This window comes from Pan paniscus, chromosome 10, assembly GCF_029289425.2.
Source record: "Pan paniscus chromosome 10, NHGRI_mPanPan1-v2.0_pri, whole genome shotgun sequence".
Lineage (NCBI taxonomy): Eukaryota > Metazoa > Chordata > Mammalia > Primates > Hominidae > Pan > Pan paniscus.
In genome coordinates this window covers 18536645-18559058 of record NC_073259.2, presented here as the reverse complement: position 1 = coordinate 18559058, position 22414 = coordinate 18536645, and the positions used below count along the sequence as shown (strand labels likewise).

Sequence of the window (22414 nt, the reverse complement as noted above, 5' to 3'; positions counted from 1 at the left end):
TGTCACCCCAGTGAGCTGAAAGAGCAGACATCAAGCTCTATGCCAGAGAACAGTGGGGCATCCCCAAGGTCCTGCTGGAAGGCAGCTCTGATCTGGAACTGGGAAGGACAACACACAGTCAAGCTCTTTCTGGTCTCAGAGAATCCAGCAGAGTCTTCAGGGATCCTTCCAGACCAGGAAGACTCTCTCACTCTGCAGAGAAGTTGCGGCTTGTTTAGCATTTGACCTACATTCAGAAACGACCAGCCTCCCAACTTTCAGCTCTAAGGATTACTTAAAAAAACAAATGGTGTTCATTCTCAGATATCTTGCCTTTCTCAGGAGAGAAAAATGAAGCTTGCAATTAGCCAGCAAACTAGCACATACACAAACACACACACACGTACATACACTCCAACACAGGGAGCAATGTGGTATGTTGTTGACCAGCTGGAAGTTAGGATCTCAAAGGAAAGAACAGGATAACTTAAGAGGCACTTCTGGGACTGCAGAGCTGAGCTGGTGGTTCTGAAGAGCCATCGGAGTGTGGGTTCAGGCAGCTTCCCTAATTCAGAAGCAGCCCCAAGTGAATAGATGACAAAGAAGTGGATGTGAACATGACAGAAAAAGCCAGTCATGGCTTAGAATAAATTTTATTATTGTTCTTTATCAGTGGTTTTCCAGGAGAGACACAGAGGGAATATGGGAGCGTCTGGTTGCTAATATGTACCTGAGAAGTATAAAGTACACTTAATCCATTGCCTCAATCTACAGGAGGTCCCATAAATCTGGCCTGCAATCTGTACATTTTGTTAAAGGTGACTGTGCCTTGGCTTTTACTGAGCGGCAGCCTGGTGATGAGTCAGGCGAACAGTCCTCAAAGATTGCCAGTGTTGACTTTACCATTTACTAGCTTTGTGGCCTTGAGCAAGTCAAACCCTCCGAATCGGAACCCTCACTTGTAGAATGGGGATGCCACGTCTCTTTCAGGCTGGTTGTGAGGATTAAGGAAGATGTCTGAAGGGTCTAGCAAGGTGTCTGCTGGTAGCACAGGTGCACTTCCCCTTCGTTTCTGCTTAGAGGCACTCTTCTTCTACCTGTTTTCGATTTTCACAGAACTAAGAAGGACAACTCTTTGCCCTCATTTACCCCTGAGGGTAAATTTAACCCTCTGGGAGGTTAAGTAACTTGGCCAAAATCCTCAGTGCAGTCGTGCATTGGGTCGTAAATAGAACTCGGATCTGCTGAGGGGTCTGGGTGGAGAAGTCCCGCCCTGGGGTCCTCCCAATGAGACGCAGACATCCCCTTCCCTTAGAACGGGAGCCTGGGACCCATAGCTTTACCGGGCAGAGGCAGGGAAATGCCTGACTTTGGACTCCAGCAGCCCGACACATCCCGAGCCCTGGCCCACCGGCCTGGGTGTAAGGAATCCCTCCAACTACCCAGTCTCTCCGCCCTCCCGCGCAGCCTCGCCAGGCGGCAGAGGGGCCGCGCCTCAGGTGGCCTAGCGCCCCGGCCCAGCTCCGGGACACATGTGGCCCCGCCCTCCGCGGCTGGCCGGGTCCCTGGCCTGCCCTGGCAGTCCCCGCTCTCTGGGAGGGCCCCCGGGACACCGTTCTCAACCGACGGAGGAAGACCCAGAGGAAGAAACAGCCCGGGTACCCCCGCCCCACCCGGTCAGGAAGCCATGGGTGGTTGGCGGCCGTGGGGCGGGGCCTCGCAAACAATGCCAAACACGCCCGGCCTGTCGCCGCGGTAACGCGCCCCGTTGCTAGGCGACCGGGCGCCGTAGTAAACGGGAGAGACGGCGCGTTACTCATCAGGGTGGGAGGGCGCGCTCGGAAGTGGAGATGGCGCGGCCCAGGCACCCCCGAGAGGCCCCACCCGTTACGCCCCCGCCCCGCCCCGCGGTCCCCAAGAGCCCCCGGCCCCAGCCGGCCTGCTGGCGCCGTCACCCGCGCGTGAGCGATTGCCCCACAGGATGTGCAGATGTGGCTGCCCCTCTGATTCACTCCAGCTGCTTGGGGCCTGGAAGAAAGGCGGCTTCCTCTCCTGGAAATGACTGCATTAGCAAAAGTCCTCAAACAATTCCATTAAAAGACGGAAAGGGAAAGACGAGAACGAGGCCCCGAAACGCTTTTCCAGGGCCCTTCCCACTGAATTGAAGTGTTCCCAAAACTCGGGACCTACGTTAGGAAGACTAGAGTCATTTGATTGTGCGACCATTTGAGGTGATGTGGCCCCTTAAACGTGGTTACAGCTGAGAATAAATCCCGGAGCTAAGTGTCCTACAGTGATGTAGTCATTTTGAACACTAAGCACGGGCATTTTGGTGGCATTACTCTTCCCTTCCGGGCTGGGAAACAAATGTGAAAATGTCCCGTGTGAAGACCATCTTTGTCTTCATCAGTGAAAGAGTATAAGGTCAGGCACTGATGTAAACATTGCAGTTAGAGCAGCAAAAGCTCAGAAGTTTGGAGATACATCATCCAAAATGGCTCTAATCAGTAGGGGACCACCCAGCTTGGAAAAGGACATAACATTTCCAATCTGTCACTAGTTTTTGAGCAATCTGTTTGTCTCCTGATCTCTGTGCACTAAAGATAATATACTATTTCATGAGATCATCACTGTTTTCTGGGCTTTGCTCATTTAAAAGCAGGAATGTTTCCACAGGTGAGAGGAAATGGATTGGCAGAGAATCTGTTTGATGAAATTCTGGGTGTATCTGCCTGGAAAGGCTTAGGGTGTGCCTGTGGACCCAGGGCTTCCTTTGTAGCTTCTCGCTGCTCTTACATATGTGAATCCAGAAGTGTCCTGTTTCCTTTAGCAACAGAAGGCTGTTTGGACACACTTCTTTATTCACATCTTCATTCAGGATTTCTAATTGTATCCATAAGCCTTTTTGCATTACAAATCTCATTCATTCATTCATTCATTCATTCATTCATAGATGTTAAAACACTGCTAGGCTCTGAGGATCAACAATGAATAAAACATAGCTGCTACTATATCAAGCAACTTAAAGTCAAATGAGCATGACAGACAAGTAAGCCATGTGATGAGTTACACGAGAGAGGCACATGCTAGGACATGCAGAAGCAAAGAACAGGGCCAGGGGCATGCATGGTCATCAGACCGGCGATAGCCGAAACATTTACAACCCACTCCAGCCTTTGTCTACTGAGTAACAGAAGGGAGCTAATGGCGCGTGGGTCAGAAATCTAGCTCCTGGGAGGACAGAGATACTCCTGCCAGGGAGGGCAAACAAACCTTCCCGGGAAGATGCCAATATGGATGACATGAAGAAAAAACAAACAAACAAACAAAAAACACCGGATCCCTTAGCCCCAGGCCTTGGCATTAGAGAAGTGGTGTGGTATATAACCTGCTCTCCAGCTCAGCATTCACGCTTGTCATTTAATCACCTCTAACCTGCAGTGAACTCACAAAACAATAAATTGCATTCCCATTTACGAAGTATGTGTAGGTGCCCCAACACCACTGTTTTCTCTTGATGCACAGCCTAGTAAATGTGGTTTTGTCCAGTACAGGGAACAGTGACTGAGGACCTCAGCAAATATGGGTTAGTCCCCACTGTTGGCCTTGTGGTGTCATAAATGGTGAAGTGCATATATATTCCTGCGGAGGTCATCTTGGAATAGTCACAGTCCAACATGCCAGAGCTAAATACCATTTTTAGGTGTGGAATCTTCGTGTCTGTGCTGAGTCATGAGCTTCTGAGCCGAACCTAATTATATTTATGTCACATTGACTAGCAATTACTTCTTCTGTTCTAAGAGAGGAAAGGGAAGAAAAAAATATTAACATGCCCAAATTACAATGAAAGGAAGTGAGTGGGATGCTGGGCTCTGATGTTTGTGGCCAGGCAGAGAAACTCATGTTTTGTCAAAAAGAGGAAATTAGACGTTGTGGCCCAGGGTCCTTGGGGAGGGGGAGATCAAGACTGGTCACATTCAGCAGCCAGGCAGCCAAGTACACACACAAAATGCACAGCCTCCTAAGGGGTGGACCCAGGCTTTGTGGAGGCCTAAAATAATATAATTTTGGAGGCCCTCTTTAAGAAAAAGAGTACACAATTACAAGTGTAAATTAGGTAACAAGGTTTTAGAAGAGGTGGAGTGAGTAGGGGACATGGAAGCTGAAGTTTCATTAGCTTCACTCTAAATCCACCCCTGAGCCTCCTCATATAACACACTTAAGAGTCTGCCACTCCCATCCCCATTTCCCTGGAGAAGGCGAACTTCAGGCATTAAGGCACAGGGGGTGCGGTTTATGAGCAGAGGCAATAAAAACCAAAGACATCAGGCCGTGCCAAACAGTGACTCAAGCGGGCTATGAGAAGTGTCTGCAAGTATTTGAAGGGTGTAAGCACAGAGAGGGGAAAATAATTGTTCACTGTTCTGGGGTGGAAAGGGAATGAAGATACAATCAAGAAAAATGTGCACAAAACTCATCAGGAAACATTGGCTAACTGTATTTTCTGATACCGTGGAGTTGTATTTCCCATGGGAAGTATTTGAGGATCTACTGAGTCACTGAAGCTGGAACTGGCCGCACAAAAAAAAAAAAAAAAAAAAAGGGCTACAGGAAACAATCCTACAAGACTCCTATAGGGAGTGGCTGGATGCCCCAAAGTTCAGCCTGAGCCCTGAATTCCATAGAGCTGACACACGGCATTCTGTAGATTAGCAGGCAGGGAGGATGCCAAATTAAAAATAAATAAATAAAAGGATCCTATGGGGAGGAGCAGCCACCTCCACCCACATTTTGCCGACTGGTGGGGGAAGCACGTGACGGAAGCGGAAACGACGAGGAGATAGCGCCACCCAGCGTTGTGATGAAACTACTAGCCAGGAAACCAACCGCCAATGCAACCGTAAAAAAAAAAAAAACAAAGAACACAAAATTCCCGCTTCTCCTTCCAAAGGAGAGTGAGTTCTGTCACAACAAATAAAGGGTTGTTTGGGCGATGCAGAAAATGTACCTGAACATGGCACATGTTTATCAAATTTGCTTGTTAACATCAGTCTGAGGAGAGCAGACATTACAGGTGACAAAAGCAGGATCCGAAGCAACTCATTTGGCTAGAACGCGGACTAATTCAAACAATTAAGTTCAGAAGAACCTGCCTTTGATTCCCTAAACGAACTGCACAAATATAGAATGGGAAAAACATGACCTCATGGCTAGTCTGGAAGAGGGGGAGGAAGGGCCGGGGGGGATACAGAGGGTTTTATTAAATGTAAGCCCAAAATGAGTTGAACAGGTGCCATTTTACATGAATTCCCTGGGTATATATTAAGAACTTTCTAAAATTACCAATTCCTGGGCCTCACCCAGAACTACTATGAAATCTCAGGGTGGGTCCAGGAATCGGCATATTTTCCAAACTTCCAAAGATTGTTCTGATACTCCATCAGAACTGAGAACGACTGCTCTAAAATGAAAGTGAGACCTTTGAGGAAGTTACATTTCAGACAAATGCAGTAGTTATAATGGAATACAGAAAGTGTTGTGAGAAGGCCGGGTGCAGTGGCTCACACCTGTAATCCCAGCACTTTGGGAGGCCAAGGTGGGAGGATTGCTTGAGCCCAGGAGTTCGAGACCAGCCTGGACAACATACTGAGACCCTGTCTCTATTAAAATTTTTAAAAAAAATTAAGTGTTGCAAGAGAGATATAGTGTGACAAGGATCATGAGGAGGGAGCTGTCTGTCCTAGGGAGAAAAGAAACATTTTCAAAGAGTGGATGACTTTTTAGACTAATTTCGTTGAAAGGCAGGCAATTCACCAGGTAAAAAGAGATTGAAGGCAGTCCAGGCCGAAGGAAGAGCATCAGCAAAGGCTTGGAGGATGAAAGTCCATGCAGGGTTTAGGGACTCACAAACAGCGGCAGAATCTCTTTCAACATTGGTGTCCCAATTAATTTGCACTTTTTTTTTTTTTTAAGATGGAGTCTCGTTCTGTGGCCCAGGTTGGAGTGCAGTGGCACAATCTCGGCTCACTGCAACCTCCATCTCCCAGGTTCAAGAGATTCTCCTGCTCAGCCTCCCAAGTAGTTGGGATTACAGGTGCCTGCCACAATGCCTGGCTAATTTTTTTTGTATTTTTAAGTAGAGACAGGGTGTCACTATGTTGACCAAGCTGGTCTCGAACTCCTGACCTCAAGTGATCCACCTGCCTCGGCCTCCCAAAGTGCTGGGATTGCAGGCATGAACCATCACGCCCAGCTATTTGTACAATTTTGAGGAGAGAAAGAACAACTTGTACTTCTGGCTGACTGGTGGCAAGAAGATATGCAAACGACTCCTTACTGGTTTCTTAGATTACTTTTTCAGCGTTTTAGAAACTCTTTTTTGAAATATAAAATATTGTCATTCCTTTGCCTGAAGGTTGGGAGAGGAATGGTAAATAACCATGGCATTCCAGATCCTGGAATTCATTTATCTCCAATCCTATTCTGTCTGCATCTTTGCCATATCCCCAGCCAACATTCTCACTCAGCATTCCATGTGTAGAGGGAGATACTTAATAGTACTTATTCTTTTTTTTTTTTTTTTTGAGACGGAGTCTCGCTCTGTCACCCAGGCTGGAGTGCAGTGGCACAGTCTCGGCTCACTGCAAGCTCTGCCTTCCAGGTTCACACCATTCTCCTGCCTCAGCCTCCCGAGTAGCTGGGACTACAGGCACCCGCCACCACGCCCAGCTAATTTTTTTGTGTTTTTAGTAGAGACGGGATTTCAGCATGTTAGCCAGGATGGTCTCAATCTCCTGACCTTGTGATCCGCCCGCCTCGGCCTCCCAAAGTGCTGGGATTACAGGCGTGATCCACCGCGCCCGGCAATAGTACTTATTCTAATATTCTAACTGGAAGGTGGAGACCACCCATGGAACAAGGAAGCTATTTCCTGTTCATGGCTCCATGAGGCCCCGACATTGCAGAGAATAGAGTTTCTTCAAAGGGATGGGAAACCCTACTCGAGGGAAGGTAAACTTCTGCAGTGATGGTGACCTGCCATATCTTCATGTCTGCCATAAATCCAAGCCCAATCCATTCACACCAGTTACCTAGGGAATGGCAGGCAGTGGAAACTAAACCATCATTTACTTTTTAAAGAAAATTTCCTCTGCAAATTGCAGGTCCTTGCTTCTTTGTGCTTAATCCCAGATCCCCATTGGCAAGCTCTCTGGTGTAATCTCCCAGAACAGCTGGGCCCTGATTGCCTTGTCAATTATTAAATGCCCGTGTTCCCTGTAAGGCAGCATTTAATCATGAGGCACTCCAAAGAATATGAGATAGAAGGGGAGGGGTAGGAGGAGAGGGAGGAGGGTAGGAAGACAGTTTGCATTCTTGCAACATTAAACCAAAGGGACTTGGAGTGCAGATGGCATCCTTCGGTTCTTCCAGACAAGCTGCAAGACGCTGACCATGGCCAAGGTAACCGGCTTCCCCTCTTACTGCTCAAAGGATGCAGTCTACAGCTATTTTGTACCTGGCTCTTTTAAGAAGTGCACCTGCCTCATCGATCTGTTGTCCTTCCTAGCCTATGCTAATTCTGGGTTACTCTGTTAATATATGTTGATGTAAGGGTTACTGATTATACATTGGCGCCTACGCACTTCCTAATGATCTAAGGGCCCAAGTGTTAGAGAAACCACTCTGTCCCTTTTCTAGAGAGTAAACAGTCACCTTGGCATGGGATCTGTTGCATACACAAAGATAGAGTTGTTCTTATGGCCATTGCTTCTTCAGGATCACTTTATGGAAACCATTGCAAAATTAGATTTGTTCTTCCAATTCAAGAGGTATCCGGATCCTAGCAGGAAAAGGCATGTTTGGGGAAAGGAGTAAAGTATGTGACAAAGGGCATGGTACTATAGGTGTTGGAGATAATTCTTGAAAATTCTTGAATGAGATGATCATTCGATATCAAGAAGATGATTTTTGAATGAGGTTCCTTGTGTCTCTCCCTGGTGGACACTCCTTCTGGAAGGAACCTCTTTGAGCTTCAGTCCAAGCTCTTTTTTATTCTGTTTCTCAAATTGCCTCTTCCTTAAATTGGTTGTCACCTTGGTGCCACAAAGTGGGTGTATCTTAGTATGGGGTTCGTTATTCTTTCTTATTTCTGAATAACCCCGAGAATAACTTGCAAATATATATAACTTGAAGTGGATTGAATGTGGAGTAAAAATCTTGCAAGTATAACTTGAAATGGATTGAGTGTGGGGTTAAAATCTGACGTGATAATAGACAAATTTCCAAACCAGAATGAAAATGATTGTTGAAAAATGAATGCTGAGGTCACAAAAGTTAGAATTGCCTAAGTCTTTAGGTCAGTCTTTACACCAAATAGTTAGTGAAGATGTTTTACCTGGAAGTCCATTTCTTATTCAAGCAATGTAAGAATTATTAGAAAGGATGACTCACAGTAAGAGAATGATGACTAAAACCCATAGGATTTTCATAACTAAAACCAAGATGAAAACATTTTAGGAAAGGGGAACTGGGCAACACGTGACTTCAGTGTCTAGCAACAGAAAACCTTTCCTCCTCCCAGATGCTGCAGATTTTTTGTCCTTAGTCAAGGTCACCCAGAGTCTTGCAAGAACTGACAATTCTTGGCAGAGTTAATTTGTTGAGTGCCTTTAAAAGTAAAATCATATTAGCAGATTGCTTTTCAGAAGTTGTCTTTATCAAGTTTTACATATTGGTTTTACATACATATGATCTTTGTGTATTTCTTATTGCCATAAATAATAAGCACTTTGTGATATGCACTGTCTTAGTCCCTGGAAATTCTGAAGAACAAATTGTTTCATTTCTCAGGTAAAGTTCTCTCTTAAATGTAGAAACAGTAAGCTGGGTGTGATAAGGGAGGGAAATTTATGGACCTGTCCATTTAGCTATGGTTTTATTTATGGCTCTTAAGCTAAGCAGATTTAAGTGTGATTAATTCTGATATGAAGGATCCCCTGGAAAGCTCAAGAAGGTTTACTTTAAGAAGCGTCTGTCAGCAACTAACCATGGGCTTCTTTTCTGTTCAGTGTGCATTAATATAACTGTATAAACTGCTCTAACACAAAGTGAGAGACTTGCCAAATTACTTCTCTAAGTCCAATTAAATCTGGCTCCAAGCCACCACTCAGCAAAGTTGGCCGTCTAATACCAGTCATATTTTAGCTTCCCTCCTCTTCTCTTAGGCTGAAAATGACATGGAGAGTAGGGGCTCCTGCCAGAGCCATCTGGAGCTTCAGTTCTTTCGGCAGCCTCCCCTATGTCCCCACCGTGAGGCAGGCACTTCTGCACCAGGCTGGAAGACACGGCCCTCCAGGTTCCTCTCCACTGACCAAGGGCTTGGCTGCCGACACCCTACCCATGGCTCTGTGGACACCAAACCTGGTGTCCAGCCTACACAGGCACCACACAGCCACCTCGCATTTGAAACTCTATTGTCTCTGTGGCAGTGGATGGAAGCTGGGCCCGACTGCTACCTCTCCCAGAACCATAAGCCCCATCTCCTCTCCAAAGGTTTCAATAGCCCCACATCCCAGTAGGTTCACTGCCCTCTTTTATCCTCCAGGCCCCAAAGCATCCATCTGCTTCCCCCGGAGATTTCCAGTTTAATACTCATTGCTATGACTCCTTTCAGAGGAATCTGTAATGCAGGGAAAAGGACACCAATAGCTCACTTTGTTACAATAGCAAATGCTTCAGCAAGTCAGTGCTACTACCTGTCAGTGAAGACAAAGCCAAAAACGATTATCACAAAGAGCATTTGGAATGCTCCCAATTCTTTTTTCTAAACTTTTATATAAAGTTTAGACTTTACATAAAACTCTTCCAGAAGTTATCAATTGCCTTGTCAATTATTAATTATATAATTATATATTTATATGTATTAATATTATTTTACATAAAGTTAAAAGCTTATATAACCGGCCAGGCGTGGTGGCTTAACGCCTGTAAATCCCAGCACTTTGGGAGGCCAAGGCGGGCAGATCACCTAAGATCAGGAGTTTAAGACCAGCCTGGCCAATATGGTGAAACCCCGTCTCTACTAAAAATACAAAAAAAAATTAGCCAGGCATGGTGGCAGGCGCCTGTAATCCCAGCTACTCGGGAGGCTGAGGCAGGAGAATCTCTTGAACCCAGGAAGTGGAGGTTGCAGTGAGCCGAGATTGTGCCATTGCACTCCAGCCCGGGCAACAAGAGTGACACTCCGTCTCAATAAAAAAAAAAAGGAAAAGTTTATATATCCTCTGACTGAGGTTATTGCTATCTGATGCTTATTCAGAACACCCTCAATTTACGCAGCAGTTTAGTATTGAGTGTCTAATGTGTAAAATACTGTGCTAGTTGCTGTGGGAAAGATAAAAATCACAAAGACACGTTTTTGCTACCTAATGGCAGCTTGAAATCTTGGAGGGAAGATAAGACATGACCAAAAATAAATGTGAAAAGAGTACTATTAAGAAGGCACACACCACAGTCCTTGAAGCCCTTCCAAGCCTCACTTCCCATGGAAGGTGCTGGTTAGGGGACCTCCCTGAAGCAGTTGGGACTTGGGGTGAGCCTTAGAAGGGGCAGGACTTCAGTAGACAGGGCCTGGCCAGCAGTGGTATTAAATTTGCAGCAATCCACCTTCTCTGTCTCTCGCTCAATCTGCTGGTCCAAGAACTCCAGGTAGTGGCTGCTGGCAGATCCATCACTGCTACTCAGAATGATCCCCCTGCTGTTTGTTGGTGGGGTCATTATGGCACTCACCATAAAGGTACACACACACACATACATCCTCCCTAGGATTTGCCGGCTGGAGGCTATGTTGATTCCACTCTCACCATTTGAGGCAGAAATGGAAGATTTTAACATATTCACATCCAATTCATTCTGACTTCTGCATTCCTCATTCTAATTTGTCCTATCTGGTGGATCACCTTTATCCTACTTCTGTGTATTCCTGCATATCATGCCCAGAGGCCAGCCCCTGTCATTCAATCTATGCAAATCACCACTTTTCTGTAGTTGGATCTGTGTAAGGTTCAACTTAAAGATGCATCATCCCTGTGTTGTGTAAAAGCCAGGGGAAAACTTTCCCTTTGCCCTCCGAAGGTTCACTGAAAACCACTGATAAGAGGCAGATTAATAGGAGAAAAAACATTCAAGTTTATTTGATCGTAGTTTCACGTGACGTGGGAACCTTCAGAATGAAGCCACAAAGATGAAGGGAAAATTGTCTATTTTTATGCTTAGGTTCAACAAAGTATGGACAGTCACATAGAAATATGATTGGACATCAAGGCCATGATCTATTATTGTTATTTATTTTTTAGAGACAGATAGCCCTGTTGCCCAGACTGGAGTGCAGTGGCGTGATCATGGCTCACTGCAGCCTCAACCTCCTGGGCTCAGGTGATCCTCCCACCTCAGCCTCAAAAGTAGCTGGGACTACAGGCGCGCGCCACCGTGCCCGGCTAATTTTTTTATTTTCCGTAGAGACAGGGTCTCACTATGTTACCCAGGCTGGTCATGAATTCCTGAACTCAAGCGATCCTCCCACCTCTGGAAGGGATTACGGTGCTAGGATTACAGGCATGAGCCACTGCATCTGGCCTGATCTAATAATGTTAATAGATTGAGTGGGGAAACCCAGCAAGGGCTGCTTCTCCTTGGCCTCTCTGAGCGTGCATTTCTTCCTTCTGGGTGTGGGGCAGGACCCTCTCTGGAATGGGAGTCTTATGACCTACAGTCACACAAGCTAGGTCAGATAACTTCTTTAGGGCCAGTTTGGACATGGGAAGGCAGAGGGAAAGTTAGAGTAATATTTTTAGGTTTTATGGCTGGCTCTGGGGAAAGGGACTCTGGTTTCTACAACCCACCTTGAGGAAGAGGGATTCTAGTTTCTGTGGCTAGCCTTGGGAAAGAGTGGGACTGAGACAGGAGGACAGGAGAATGTCAGAGAGAGCTGCTTCTGAGGCCCCCATTTGGGCGTATGGTTTTCTGACACTCTCAAGAGTGCTTGCTGCAGACCACTCCTGAAGCGGGGCTTCCATGAGGCCCCTGGAGAAAACTGTCAGAGGCGGGTTGTGCCTATCTGCCTTGGAGGAGTATGGCTTGAGCGGAGGGAGCGCAGGGAAGGATGGCCACATCTCCGAGGCGGCTCTGAGTCAAGCTCCCCTGCTCCCTTCCCTTCCACTTGTGCTTGTCTATTACAGATGGAGCTCGCGAAGGCCTTCTCTGGCCAGCGGACACTCCTATCTGCCATCCTCAGCATGCTATCACTCAGCTTCTCCACAACATCCCTGCTCAGCAACTACTGGTTTGTGGGCACACAGAAGGTGCCCAAGCCCCTGTGCGAGAAAGGTCTGGCAGCCAAGTGCTTTGACATGCCAGTGTCCCTGGATGGAGATACCAACACATCCACCCAGGAGGTGGTACAATACAACTGGGAGACTGGGGATGACCGGTTCTCCTTCCGGAGCTTCCGGAGTGGCATGTGGCTATCCTGTGAGGAAACTGTGGAAGAACCAGGTAGCCTACATTCTGGGATATAAGAGCAATGGGGTCAGGGCGGGCAAGGGATCTAATGCAGGCATGGAAATCAGGTAGGCCCGCTTAGGGCTGGCGTTGCCCTGGAAGTGCAGCACTGCCCACACCCCAGTGGGCCTCACTCCCTTCTCCCAGCACAGAACCTTCCACCTCTGTCCAGTGTCCTTCTCTATAGGAGCCCCTTTTAATAAGGTTGAAAGTCCTCTGGATTTTCACTTCCTCCCTCTGTAGTAGACTTGTTGGTTCAAAATAGCATGTTAAAAACAGAATTAACCTTACAAGTTTCATTTAGACCTTTCACATTATGAGAATTTCTGGTCTAGGGAGCTAGAATTGTTGTTTAGAAACAAAACGAAGGGAGAGGAATATTGTAGGAAAGCCCTAGCTCTGCTCAACTGTGACCTCATACAAATAACTTCATTTCTTTTTTCTTTTGATATGGAGTTTCGCTCTTGTTGCCCAGGCTGGAGTGCAATGGTGTGATCTTGGCTCACCACAACCTCTGCCTCTCAGGTTCAAGCGATTCTATTGCCTCAGCCTCCCAAGTAGCTGGGATTACAGGCATGTGCCACCATACCCGGCTAATTTTGTATTTTTAGAGAGACAGGGTTTCTCCATGTTGGTCAGGCTGGTCTTGAACTCCCGACCTCAGGTGATCTGCCCACCTCGGCCTCCCAAAGTACTGAGATTACAGACATGAGCCACCATGCCCAGCCTATAACTTCGTTTCTATAGGTCTTGATTTGCTCATTTGTGAGATGAAAGCATCACAGCAGATCATCTTACAGCCTCTTCCTGGCCCCAGAGTATTTTCTCATTCTAAGTATTACCGCTACCATTTAAAAGTGGGGGAACCAAAGCCAGCCAGCCAGGGTAACTGATCATGTAAGAGAGCCCTCAAGGAGCTGAAGGCAGATCTGCCAGGTCTCCTGCCCCTCAGTGCACACTAGCAAAGCAGGCAGGTGCTGGTCGATGTGTGTTCCTCAGGTTTGGAGGAATGAGCTGAAGACACCTCCTCTTCCCTGCCCAAGAGCACTGAAAGGTGACTGTGGCCTGGGAAGAAAGCACCTGGTACTAAAGTTCTTCTAATGCCCAGAATCATGAACAATTTGATATCTGCTACTTCTCCCTATTTCAGCTAAAAGGGAGATGGAAGAGGAATTTTAAAAATGTGTGTATTTACATTTATATTTATTATTGTGCCACTTAGCACTGCTCCATCCCCAGTCCTGGAAACAATTTAGAGCGCTTCGGTCCAGTGGTACAGCGGCAGCAAAAGGTATTAGTTAACACTAAGATCATTAACTCTTCTGGACACGGGAAATGGGAACATTAAGCTATGTAGGTGCTCTCATGGAAACATCTTCTGCATTATCAGAGACTGAAGAGAGAAATTCACCTGGGCTGACTCTTGGCTGTGCCATTCATTCACCCAGGCATTCTTTCCTGCTTTCCTGCTCTATGCGGGGCAGGTGCTGTCAGAGCAGAGGGAGCAGTACCAGTTATGGGGTGGGGAAGGTTTTCATTCCAACCATCCCAGGGAGTAGCTCCATGACGTTGTACCTTGTATGTTTCAGGGGAGAGGTGCCGAAGTTTCATTGAACTTACACCACCAGCCGAGAGAGGTGAGAAAGGACTACTGGAATTTGCCACGTTGCAAGGCCCATGTCACCCCACTCTCCGATTTGGAGGGAAGCGGTTGATGGAGAAGGCTTCCCTCCCCTCCCCTCCCTTGGGGTTTTGTGGCAAGTATGTGTCTGATAAGGAATTTACAGTAGTTACCATTGACTTGGGCCTCTCCGGATCTAAACTGCACTGTGATCTCCCACTTTTCTCTTCTGAGCCCCACAAGGTGACACAAATTCCTCCTTGAGCTGACTTTCATTCATATGCAGGAATGCAAAAACAGAACAGCAGGGATAAATAAGATTCACAAATAGAAAACCACCAACAGTGCTAACCTACTCTTGTTGCCAAGTAACCATGTAGGAAGGCTTAGCTTTTTCCTCCTTTTTCTCCACTATTATTATTATTATTTGGTAAAATGAAAGGAAAAGAGTGAAGAAGGGAGGCAGGGAGGGAACCACCCCAAAATTAAATGAGGAAAAAGAGAGACAAAAAATGATAACTAGAGCAACATTATTTCCCTGCAGGATTTATGAAAATTCAATGATTTCTTCTCAAATCTCCCCAACAGTATTTACAGTCAGTCAAGCTTACTTGGGTATATATTGGTTATGGAGTGGGAGCTGTTAGTGACGTCAAAGGACTAGAAATGAAGTAATGTTCCTCCCTGGTTTCAACTGTGCCTCATTCTCCCCTTCTCAGATGCTGCTAGGGTCTTAACTCCTAATAGGCATCCTATGCTCACCGCTTGTTCAGTTTTTTAACTGTCAGGGTGAGCGCTCCCTCTTCCTCTGGTTTCTGGCAGAAATCCTATGGTTATCCCTGGCAACGCAGATCACCTACATCGGACTTCAATTCATCAGCTTCCTCCTGCTACTAATGGACTTGCTACTCACTGGGAACCCTGCCTGTGGGCTCAAACTGAGCGCCTTTGCTGCTGTTTCCTCTGTCCTGTCAGGTGAGTTGCTCCCGGAGTGAGAGAGGGTGGTTGGCCCTGGCCACTTTTGAAGCCCTAGCTGGAGGGCTTCAGTCTTTGCCCTGAAGGGGAGGAGCCCAAAGGCTCTTTAAAGAATGGAGGCAGGCATCTTTAATTTTAAAGTGAAGTAACATACAAAATTGTATATTGGATCACCGTGTACTTTACAAAATGATTTACCTCTAGGTTCCTTTATTTGCAAGCTTTCTCAATATGTAAAATCTATTGTTTGGGTTACTTTTCAGTTGTGACATACACACAGTTTTCAAGACCAGTCTCCATTGGATAAAGTGAAAGATGCACATATAAGATGAAGAATTAAGCCAACATTGGGGTGTGGGTGGGAAGGAGTAGGGGTGGTGTGCAGTGGCCTTGGGTGCAGCCTTGACTCAGACTTTTTCCATAGCTCTCAGCCTACAGTCTGGGGTCACCTATTGCAAAGATGTGTATTTAAGGAGAAGCCCCCATTGTGAATTAGTCTTCGGGAAATGTGGTGGCATAGGGTAATGGGCTACTCCAACAGAGGCTGCGCCTGACTGCAAGAAGGGTGATCCAAAATCGTACTCCTGGCAGATGGCATGAAAGCCTTTCTCTAAGGGCTCTGCCTTCCTGTTTCCTCCTTAGGTCTCCTGGGGATGGTGGCCCACATGATGTATTCACAAGTCTTCCAGGCGACTGCCAACTTGGGTCCGGAAGACTGGAGACCACATGTTTGGAATTATGGCTGGGCCTTCTAGTAAGTGCTGTCATCTCCTGAACCTTTGTAGCCCCAGCCAACCTTCACGAGATTTTCTGCCCTCAGCTAGATGCTTATTCGGTGAAGCCCTGCCTTCTCTTCATCCCTCATCCCAAGAACCTGTCAACCACACAGGGCTGCATCATCAGGACACATCCATTCTTCCCTGCCTTCTGAGGGAGTACAGGAAGGATTCCTCGAGTGTGTATTGGGAGGATGTTATTTTGTCCAGTTTTCCTGCTCATCAGCTGTGGCAGTTGCCTCTTTACCTGGTATATTTGTCACCCTGGGGAAACAAGACTGATTCTGTAGGCCTTATAGAAATGTGCTCTTTTTTTTTTTTTTTATGATTCAAGGTATTAGAGAACAGAGAAATAGAGAAATCGCTTTGAAATTTGGATTGAATTGCATTCTCTGTAAATGGCTTACTCCTCTCCTCTTTACTTCCTTCTATATCCATTTTTATTCTACTGAACCGTGTTGGAAATAAAACTTCACTACCCTAGGGTCATTCTCTAACCCTTAAAGAACTAAGGGGTCAGTCATTTTAGAGTTCTCTTAAAAAGAGAGCGACAGCAACCATCACAAAGCAACACATTCAAGTTAAATATTATCTTTGAGAGCTCTTACTTTCTCCCTTAAGGAGCACTCTTTATTCACAGCAAGTTGCCAACTTGTACTGATATTTACTGTCTAAGTGCTAAGTACTTTGAGAGCACTGAAAAGACACAGTGATGGGCTCAAGTTTCCATTCGGGGAAGGAAGCCTGCACGTCTGTTGTGAGGCCCTATCCCCTTTCCTGTGGTACAATCTGTGCTAATAATTTGGGAGTCTGAGTCTACTACACCAGCCAGGGCATCAGCTCAATGCAGCTCCCAGATCCAGCATTTCTCACCTTTTGTCTGTCTTCAGGCCATTCTTGGCATTAACGGCTGTGGAGCTCAGGCTAGGCAACGCCCATTAGTCAACTCCCAGAAGCACCCCAGACTGAACCTACTGCATTTGTCAGAGGCAGCAGATATGAACACACAGTGCCTGCATGTGACCTGGCTTTAACCATCACTTGGCCTCATGAAATCCCTCCCTAATCTCACAAAACTTCCTGTTTCCTGAGCTTCCCAGAACCACAGGGAGATTTAGGGATTTGACTTTCCAAGTTTTCAGGAATGTGTTTAATATGGTTGCCTAATGTCTTCTTTTCCTTTCTTGAATCCATCCACATTCTCTTAATCTCCAGCTCCTCTCCCATCCATTACAAACTCCCTTAAGCCAAAACCACACTGTTTCCATATGAAGCAAATTCCACTAGTACAACCTATAATACCTCCTGATTTGTAGTAAATGTTTTCCTGAATGACTTTCAGAGGCTCACCTTTGTGGACCCTAAGACTGCTAAGTTCAAAACAAAGGAAGATGGAAGAGGCATGATTCCTCCCAGCATCTGAGTGGGGGGACATCTTTGGCAGGGCATGTGTGTGTGTGCTGGGGTGGGAGAGGGAGGGTATGCAGTAGGTTATGTCCACTGCATACAGCTCAGCTTCAGGCCTGGGGAATCTTGGAGATTTTACAAGGGTCAATGCAGCTTGGGAAACAGGAGTCCAAATACGCACAGACATACACACACAATAGGCACACCAGATAGAAAAGGGCATGGCACCGGCAACTCATCAATTCAGTGAAAACAAATCCATTAAGCTCCTTGTCTGATACTAGGACTACATGAGTCATTCTCTTTTTAGAAACCAGTAAGTTCTCTTCCCACAGTTCTTTACCTGAAACATGGTGGAAAGTCCCTAAATCCCTACAAGGCAATAAGCTAGTCCACTAGTAGGAAGAGGTCATGGCATTTTTCTCTCAAGAAAGTCCTATTCTTACTGTCCAATCTTTTTGTGCATTTGTCCCTAGCATGGCCTGGCTCTCCTTCACCTGCTGCATGGCATCGGCTGTCACCACCTTCAACACGTACACCAGGATGGTGCTGGAGTTCAAGTGCAAGCATAGTAAGAGCTTCAAGGAAAACCCGAACTGCCTACCACATCACCATCAGTGTTTCCCTCGGCAGCTGTCAAGTGCAGCCCCCACCGCGGGTCCTTTGACCAGCTACCACCAGTATCATAATCAGCCCATCCACTCTGTCTCTGAGGGAGTCGACTTCTACTCCGAGCTGCGGAACAAGGGATTTCAACGAGGGGCCAGCCAGGAGCTGAAAGAAGCAGTTAGGTCATCTGTAGAGGAAGAGCAGTGTTAGGAGTTAAGAGGGTTTGGGGAGTAGGCTTGAGCCCTACCTTACACGTCTGCTGATTATCAACATGTGCTTAAGCCAATGTCCGTCTCTTGAGCATGGTTTTTAGAGGCTATGAATAAGGCTATGAATAAGGGTTATCTTTAAGTCCTAAGAGATTCCTGGGTGCCACTGCTCTCTTTTCCTCTACAGCTCCATCTTGTTTCACCCACCCCACATCTCACACATCCAGAATTCCCTTCTTTACTGATACTTTCTGTGCCAGGTTCTGGGCTAAACCATGGAGATAAAAAGAAGAGTAAAATACACTTCCCGACCTTAAGGGTCTGATACATCTAGTTATTGGTCTGGAAATTGGAGAAATGGAGGTGAACAAATTAACGGTAGTGTGACTGTGGCTCAACTTTCCATGGTACACGCGAATTGTTCTGGAAGTCACAGATGGGAAGACAGAAGCACCCCTGAGTGCTTTGTGATATAGCACAGAAGTCCTCCACACTGCCTGGGACAGTGTCCTGCATCCACACAGTAGGTACCCAGTAAAAGTGTTATTAAATATTGTCCCAGGAGCCCTTAGGAGAGTGGTTTAACATGAGAAGGCGCCAACAGCACACAGGGTCAGGGTCACTTCTAGAAATAGCCCACCAAGGCTATTCAGATTGGACTGTGGTTCCCTTCTGGACAGTCACGCCAGGGACTTCCCAGTGAACAAGGGGGCATAGGCTCCTCTCTGGATCCCACCTTTTCATCCCTTCTGAGAAATGTACCCTATTATTTCCTTCATAAAGAATGCCACCCATCCGATTCCTCAAGAATCTAGACCTAGACATACCATTTGACCCAGCCATCCCATTACTGGGTAGATACCCAAAGGATTACAAATCATGCTGCTATAAAGACACATGCACACATATGTTTATTGCGGCACTATTTATAATAGCAAAGACTTGGAACCAACCCAAATGTCCATCAGTGATAGACTGGATTAAGAAAATGTGGCACATATACACCATGGAATACTATGCAGCCATAAAAAAGGATGAGTTTATGCCCTTTGTAGGGACATGGATGAAGCTGGAAACCATCATTCTGAGCAAACTATCACAAGGATAGAAAACCAAACACTGCATATTCTCACTCACAGGTGGGAACTGAACAATAAAAACACTTGGACACAGGGTGGGGAACATCACACACCGGGCCTGTCATGGGGTGGGGGGAGGGAGGGAAGGATAGCATTAGGAGAAATACCTAATGTAAATGACGAGTTAATGGGTGCAGCACACCAACATGGCACATGTATACATATGTAACAAATCTGCACGTTGTGCACGTGTACCCTAGAACTTAAAAAAAAAAAAAGAATGCCACCCATCTACTTGCCCGTTCTCTTTTCCATATGGGGAAACAAACCATCATTGATGACTAAGATGAATGAGAATGGCACACAAGTGTATTCCTGTAGAGTATTTATTTATTTACTCTGTAACAGTTCACATTTTAAACAGTGCTTCCTGACAATATACCAGCTGGCTCTTCTTTAATAGGGCAATAAGGATAGCAATTCACATTCGGGGGATTAGTTTCACCATACCACACATTTGGGGGATGGCAAAAACAGGGTCTAAGGAAAAGGGAGGGTGTTTAAGGGAAAGAGGAGGGTAAGACCCTTGCATTTGTAGAAATCATCACTATTTCTTAGTAGTGGTCATATTGGCTTTGCCGGCAACCTCAGGATGGGATTAGAGAAAGAAAGGAGCATGTCCTATCTTAGACACCTGGGTGGGCGGCTGCCTGCAAGGAGAAGGAGGCTTAGGGACACATTTCACAAGAAACCAGCACCCACATTGGTCAGATGAAGCTTCCTCAATTTTCAGCCACCACTTACACCTTTCTGTACCGGCTGCAAGAGGAAGAAGAAAACTAAACTTACAATGTTGTTTGGCAAGGAGAGATTCAAACTTACCACAGTCAAAAGAATCTATGTTAAGTTAGTTTGCAAATACACCATGAAGAATTCAGGTACATTAAGTTTCTCTGGCTTCCTCTTATCTCTTTCTGGGATTTGCCCTGCATAAACACAGTCCTCTGCCCAAACAATCCCACCAAAACAGGTCCTCAGTAAACAACTTCATGTTTCACTCCTGCGCATAGTGGCTGGCTTCCCAGAAAGCCTTAACATAACAGAGAACCAGGTTATGCCCGGACAGCTCAGCCAGACCACAGGACCACCACCCGAGTTTTGGGTATTCAGCTGCCTATAAATTAATTCTTCAAATTCTATACTAAACCAAATTAGGTCACAGGCCCTTAAACTCAAGTAGATTCAAATCCCAGAAATTATCTGGAATCATTCCCATACTCTAGAAGTATCTTCTTATTCCTCCAAAGTCAAGCTGGACCCACAGATGACTTCCAAACTGTTGAAACAAAATTTGCCTTCAGGATCTTAAGGCAGAGGCACCCAGAAACCTGATAAGGCCAATCTACAGGCCAGGCAACATGCATGCTTGGATCTACTGCTACCAACCTCCTGTTAGGTCATAATGCCTGTCAGTGGGTAATTAACAGAGATCCCTTTAAATCTGGACTTCATAATTTTCTAGAATCCTTTTACTAACACAAGCTAAAAGATACAAGCCCAGCCGGGCATGGTGGCTCACGCCTGTAATCCCAGCACTTTGGGAGGCAGAAGCAGGTGGATTATCTGAGGTCAGGAGTTCGTGACCAGCCTGGCCAACATGGTGAAACCCCATCTCTACTAAAAATACAAAAAAAAAAAATTAGCCAGGCATGGTAGCGGGCACCTGTAGTCCCAGCTACTTGGGAGGCTAAGGCTGGAGAATCGCTTGAACCCAGGAGGCGAAGGTTGCCGAGCAGTGAGCCGAGATTGCACCATTGCACTCCAGCCTGGGTGACAAGAGCAAAACTCTGTCTCAAAAAAAATAAATAAATAAAAAAATACAAGCCCAGGTAAAGAGAGAACCTGAGGTGCACTCAGGGATGACCTATCAAGGTTATTCAAGAAGCAGTTTTCCATCCGCTAACATTGAATTTTCTGCTATATAAACAATGACCTAAAAGTTTAGAGGAGAACTTAATTGAAGTAGCAGATTTATACAGAAGAAGGGAGAAGTAAGCACTGGAGATAATTCTAAATAACTTAACCATTTATAAAAGTTATAGTATTTACAGAAGAATTTTCCCAAAATACAATGCTTCAAAGGCTCTACAGGAAAGGAGAGATGCAGGACAAAATGGTTGCATCCTGGACTCAAGTAGCAGAAGAAAAAGTCCAGAAACATATCCCTGAATAGAAGAGAAAACAGAGTGAGGGGAGCTAAGGAGGGTGCCCTATAGAAAAAGATGCAGAGAAGACATACAGCAGGATAAGGACATCAAAGGCTCCTGACTTCCAGTTCTCCTCTAAGTTGAAGACAGCATGCAAACATACACTTCTGATGTCGCCACAGAAAAAAGATCATGACTGGCAGAACCATCAGAGCCACATATAACACAACATGTGGACTTGGTCACAGATGGGTCACTGAGACTACATCCTCTTGCTCCCCTTGTGATAGGAATATAGTTATTCTTGTGGTCACTTAATAGACATGGATGGAAAATCAAAGGAAATAGGATATAAAACAAAAGAGATGAAAATGCTTGGATGGCTAACTCAGTCTTCCACTATAAATCTTTCTCACTCTGTCTACAATTTGGAAGTAGCCAAGGTACAGGTGGGAAAGAATAAGGAGAGAAATAAGTGGCCCTCAACATCACAGGTAGGGCATCTGGAAGTCTCAAAATGACCAAACAAACCAGATATATTTCAGAAGGACAAGAAACTGGATCCCTGAAGCTTAGGACATACCTGGAAAATAACTTCACCACAACACTAAAATATACACACACACAGCACAATGTACAACAAAATGTTTCCTAGTCATAGACTTCACTGGCTTTCCCAGCAAGACTTCATAAATTAGACATACCAAAAAAATTAAATACTTAAGAGATTCACATTTCCAAACGATCCACGCAGAGTTCCTAGAGGGGATTAATGCAGGGACTGAAAAGGTAGGTAAGACGCCCCAGCCAAATAGACCATGCTGCCGTCAAAGACTCCAGCATGCCTTCCCAAGCCTTTGCAACAATCAGGGAGGTGGTAAATGAGGACGAAGAAGTCTTCTCTCCATAGAACTGATTTTACAGTGACAGGAGAGTAGAGAGGGTATCCACTCTGTTCACTTCTTCTGCAACTGAAGATTCCATCAGATTAGAT

The 22414-nt window shown here is 45.8% G+C and overlaps 2 protein-coding genes across 6 annotated transcripts in view; one reads left to right on the top strand and one right to left on the bottom strand.

Moving 5' to 3' along the window:
• Positions 1-19789, top strand: part of GSG1 (germ cell associated 1) — a 26969-nt gene extending 7180 nt beyond the window's left edge. The window contains exons 2-7 of one of the 3 annotated variants that reach the window (XM_034935406.3): positions 12216-12531; positions 13760-13828; positions 14127-14294; positions 14981-15133; positions 15776-15887; positions 17793-19789. In XM_034935406.3, the coding sequence (XP_034791297.1) occupies positions 12216-12531; positions 13760-13828; positions 14127-14294; positions 14981-15133; positions 15776-15887; positions 17793-18135 (1161 nt within the window). In that variant the 3' untranslated portion in view covers positions 18136-19789. Of the gene's footprint in view, positions 1-12215; positions 12532-13759; positions 13829-14126; positions 14299-14980; positions 15134-15775; positions 15888-17792 lie in introns of all 3 variants that reach the window. The other 2 variants (XM_003816499.5, XM_003816496.5) reach the window with 2 other exon arrangements.
• FAM234B (family with sequence similarity 234 member B) overlaps positions 19582-22414 on the bottom strand; it is a 39086-nt gene continuing 36253 nt past the window's right edge. For all 3 annotated transcript variants that reach the window (XM_003816495.5, XM_057299383.2, XM_057299384.2), the window contains exon 13: positions 19582-22414. In XM_003816495.5, coding sequence (XP_003816543.1) covers positions 22409-22414 — 6 coding nt within the window. In that variant the 3' untranslated portion in view covers positions 19582-22408.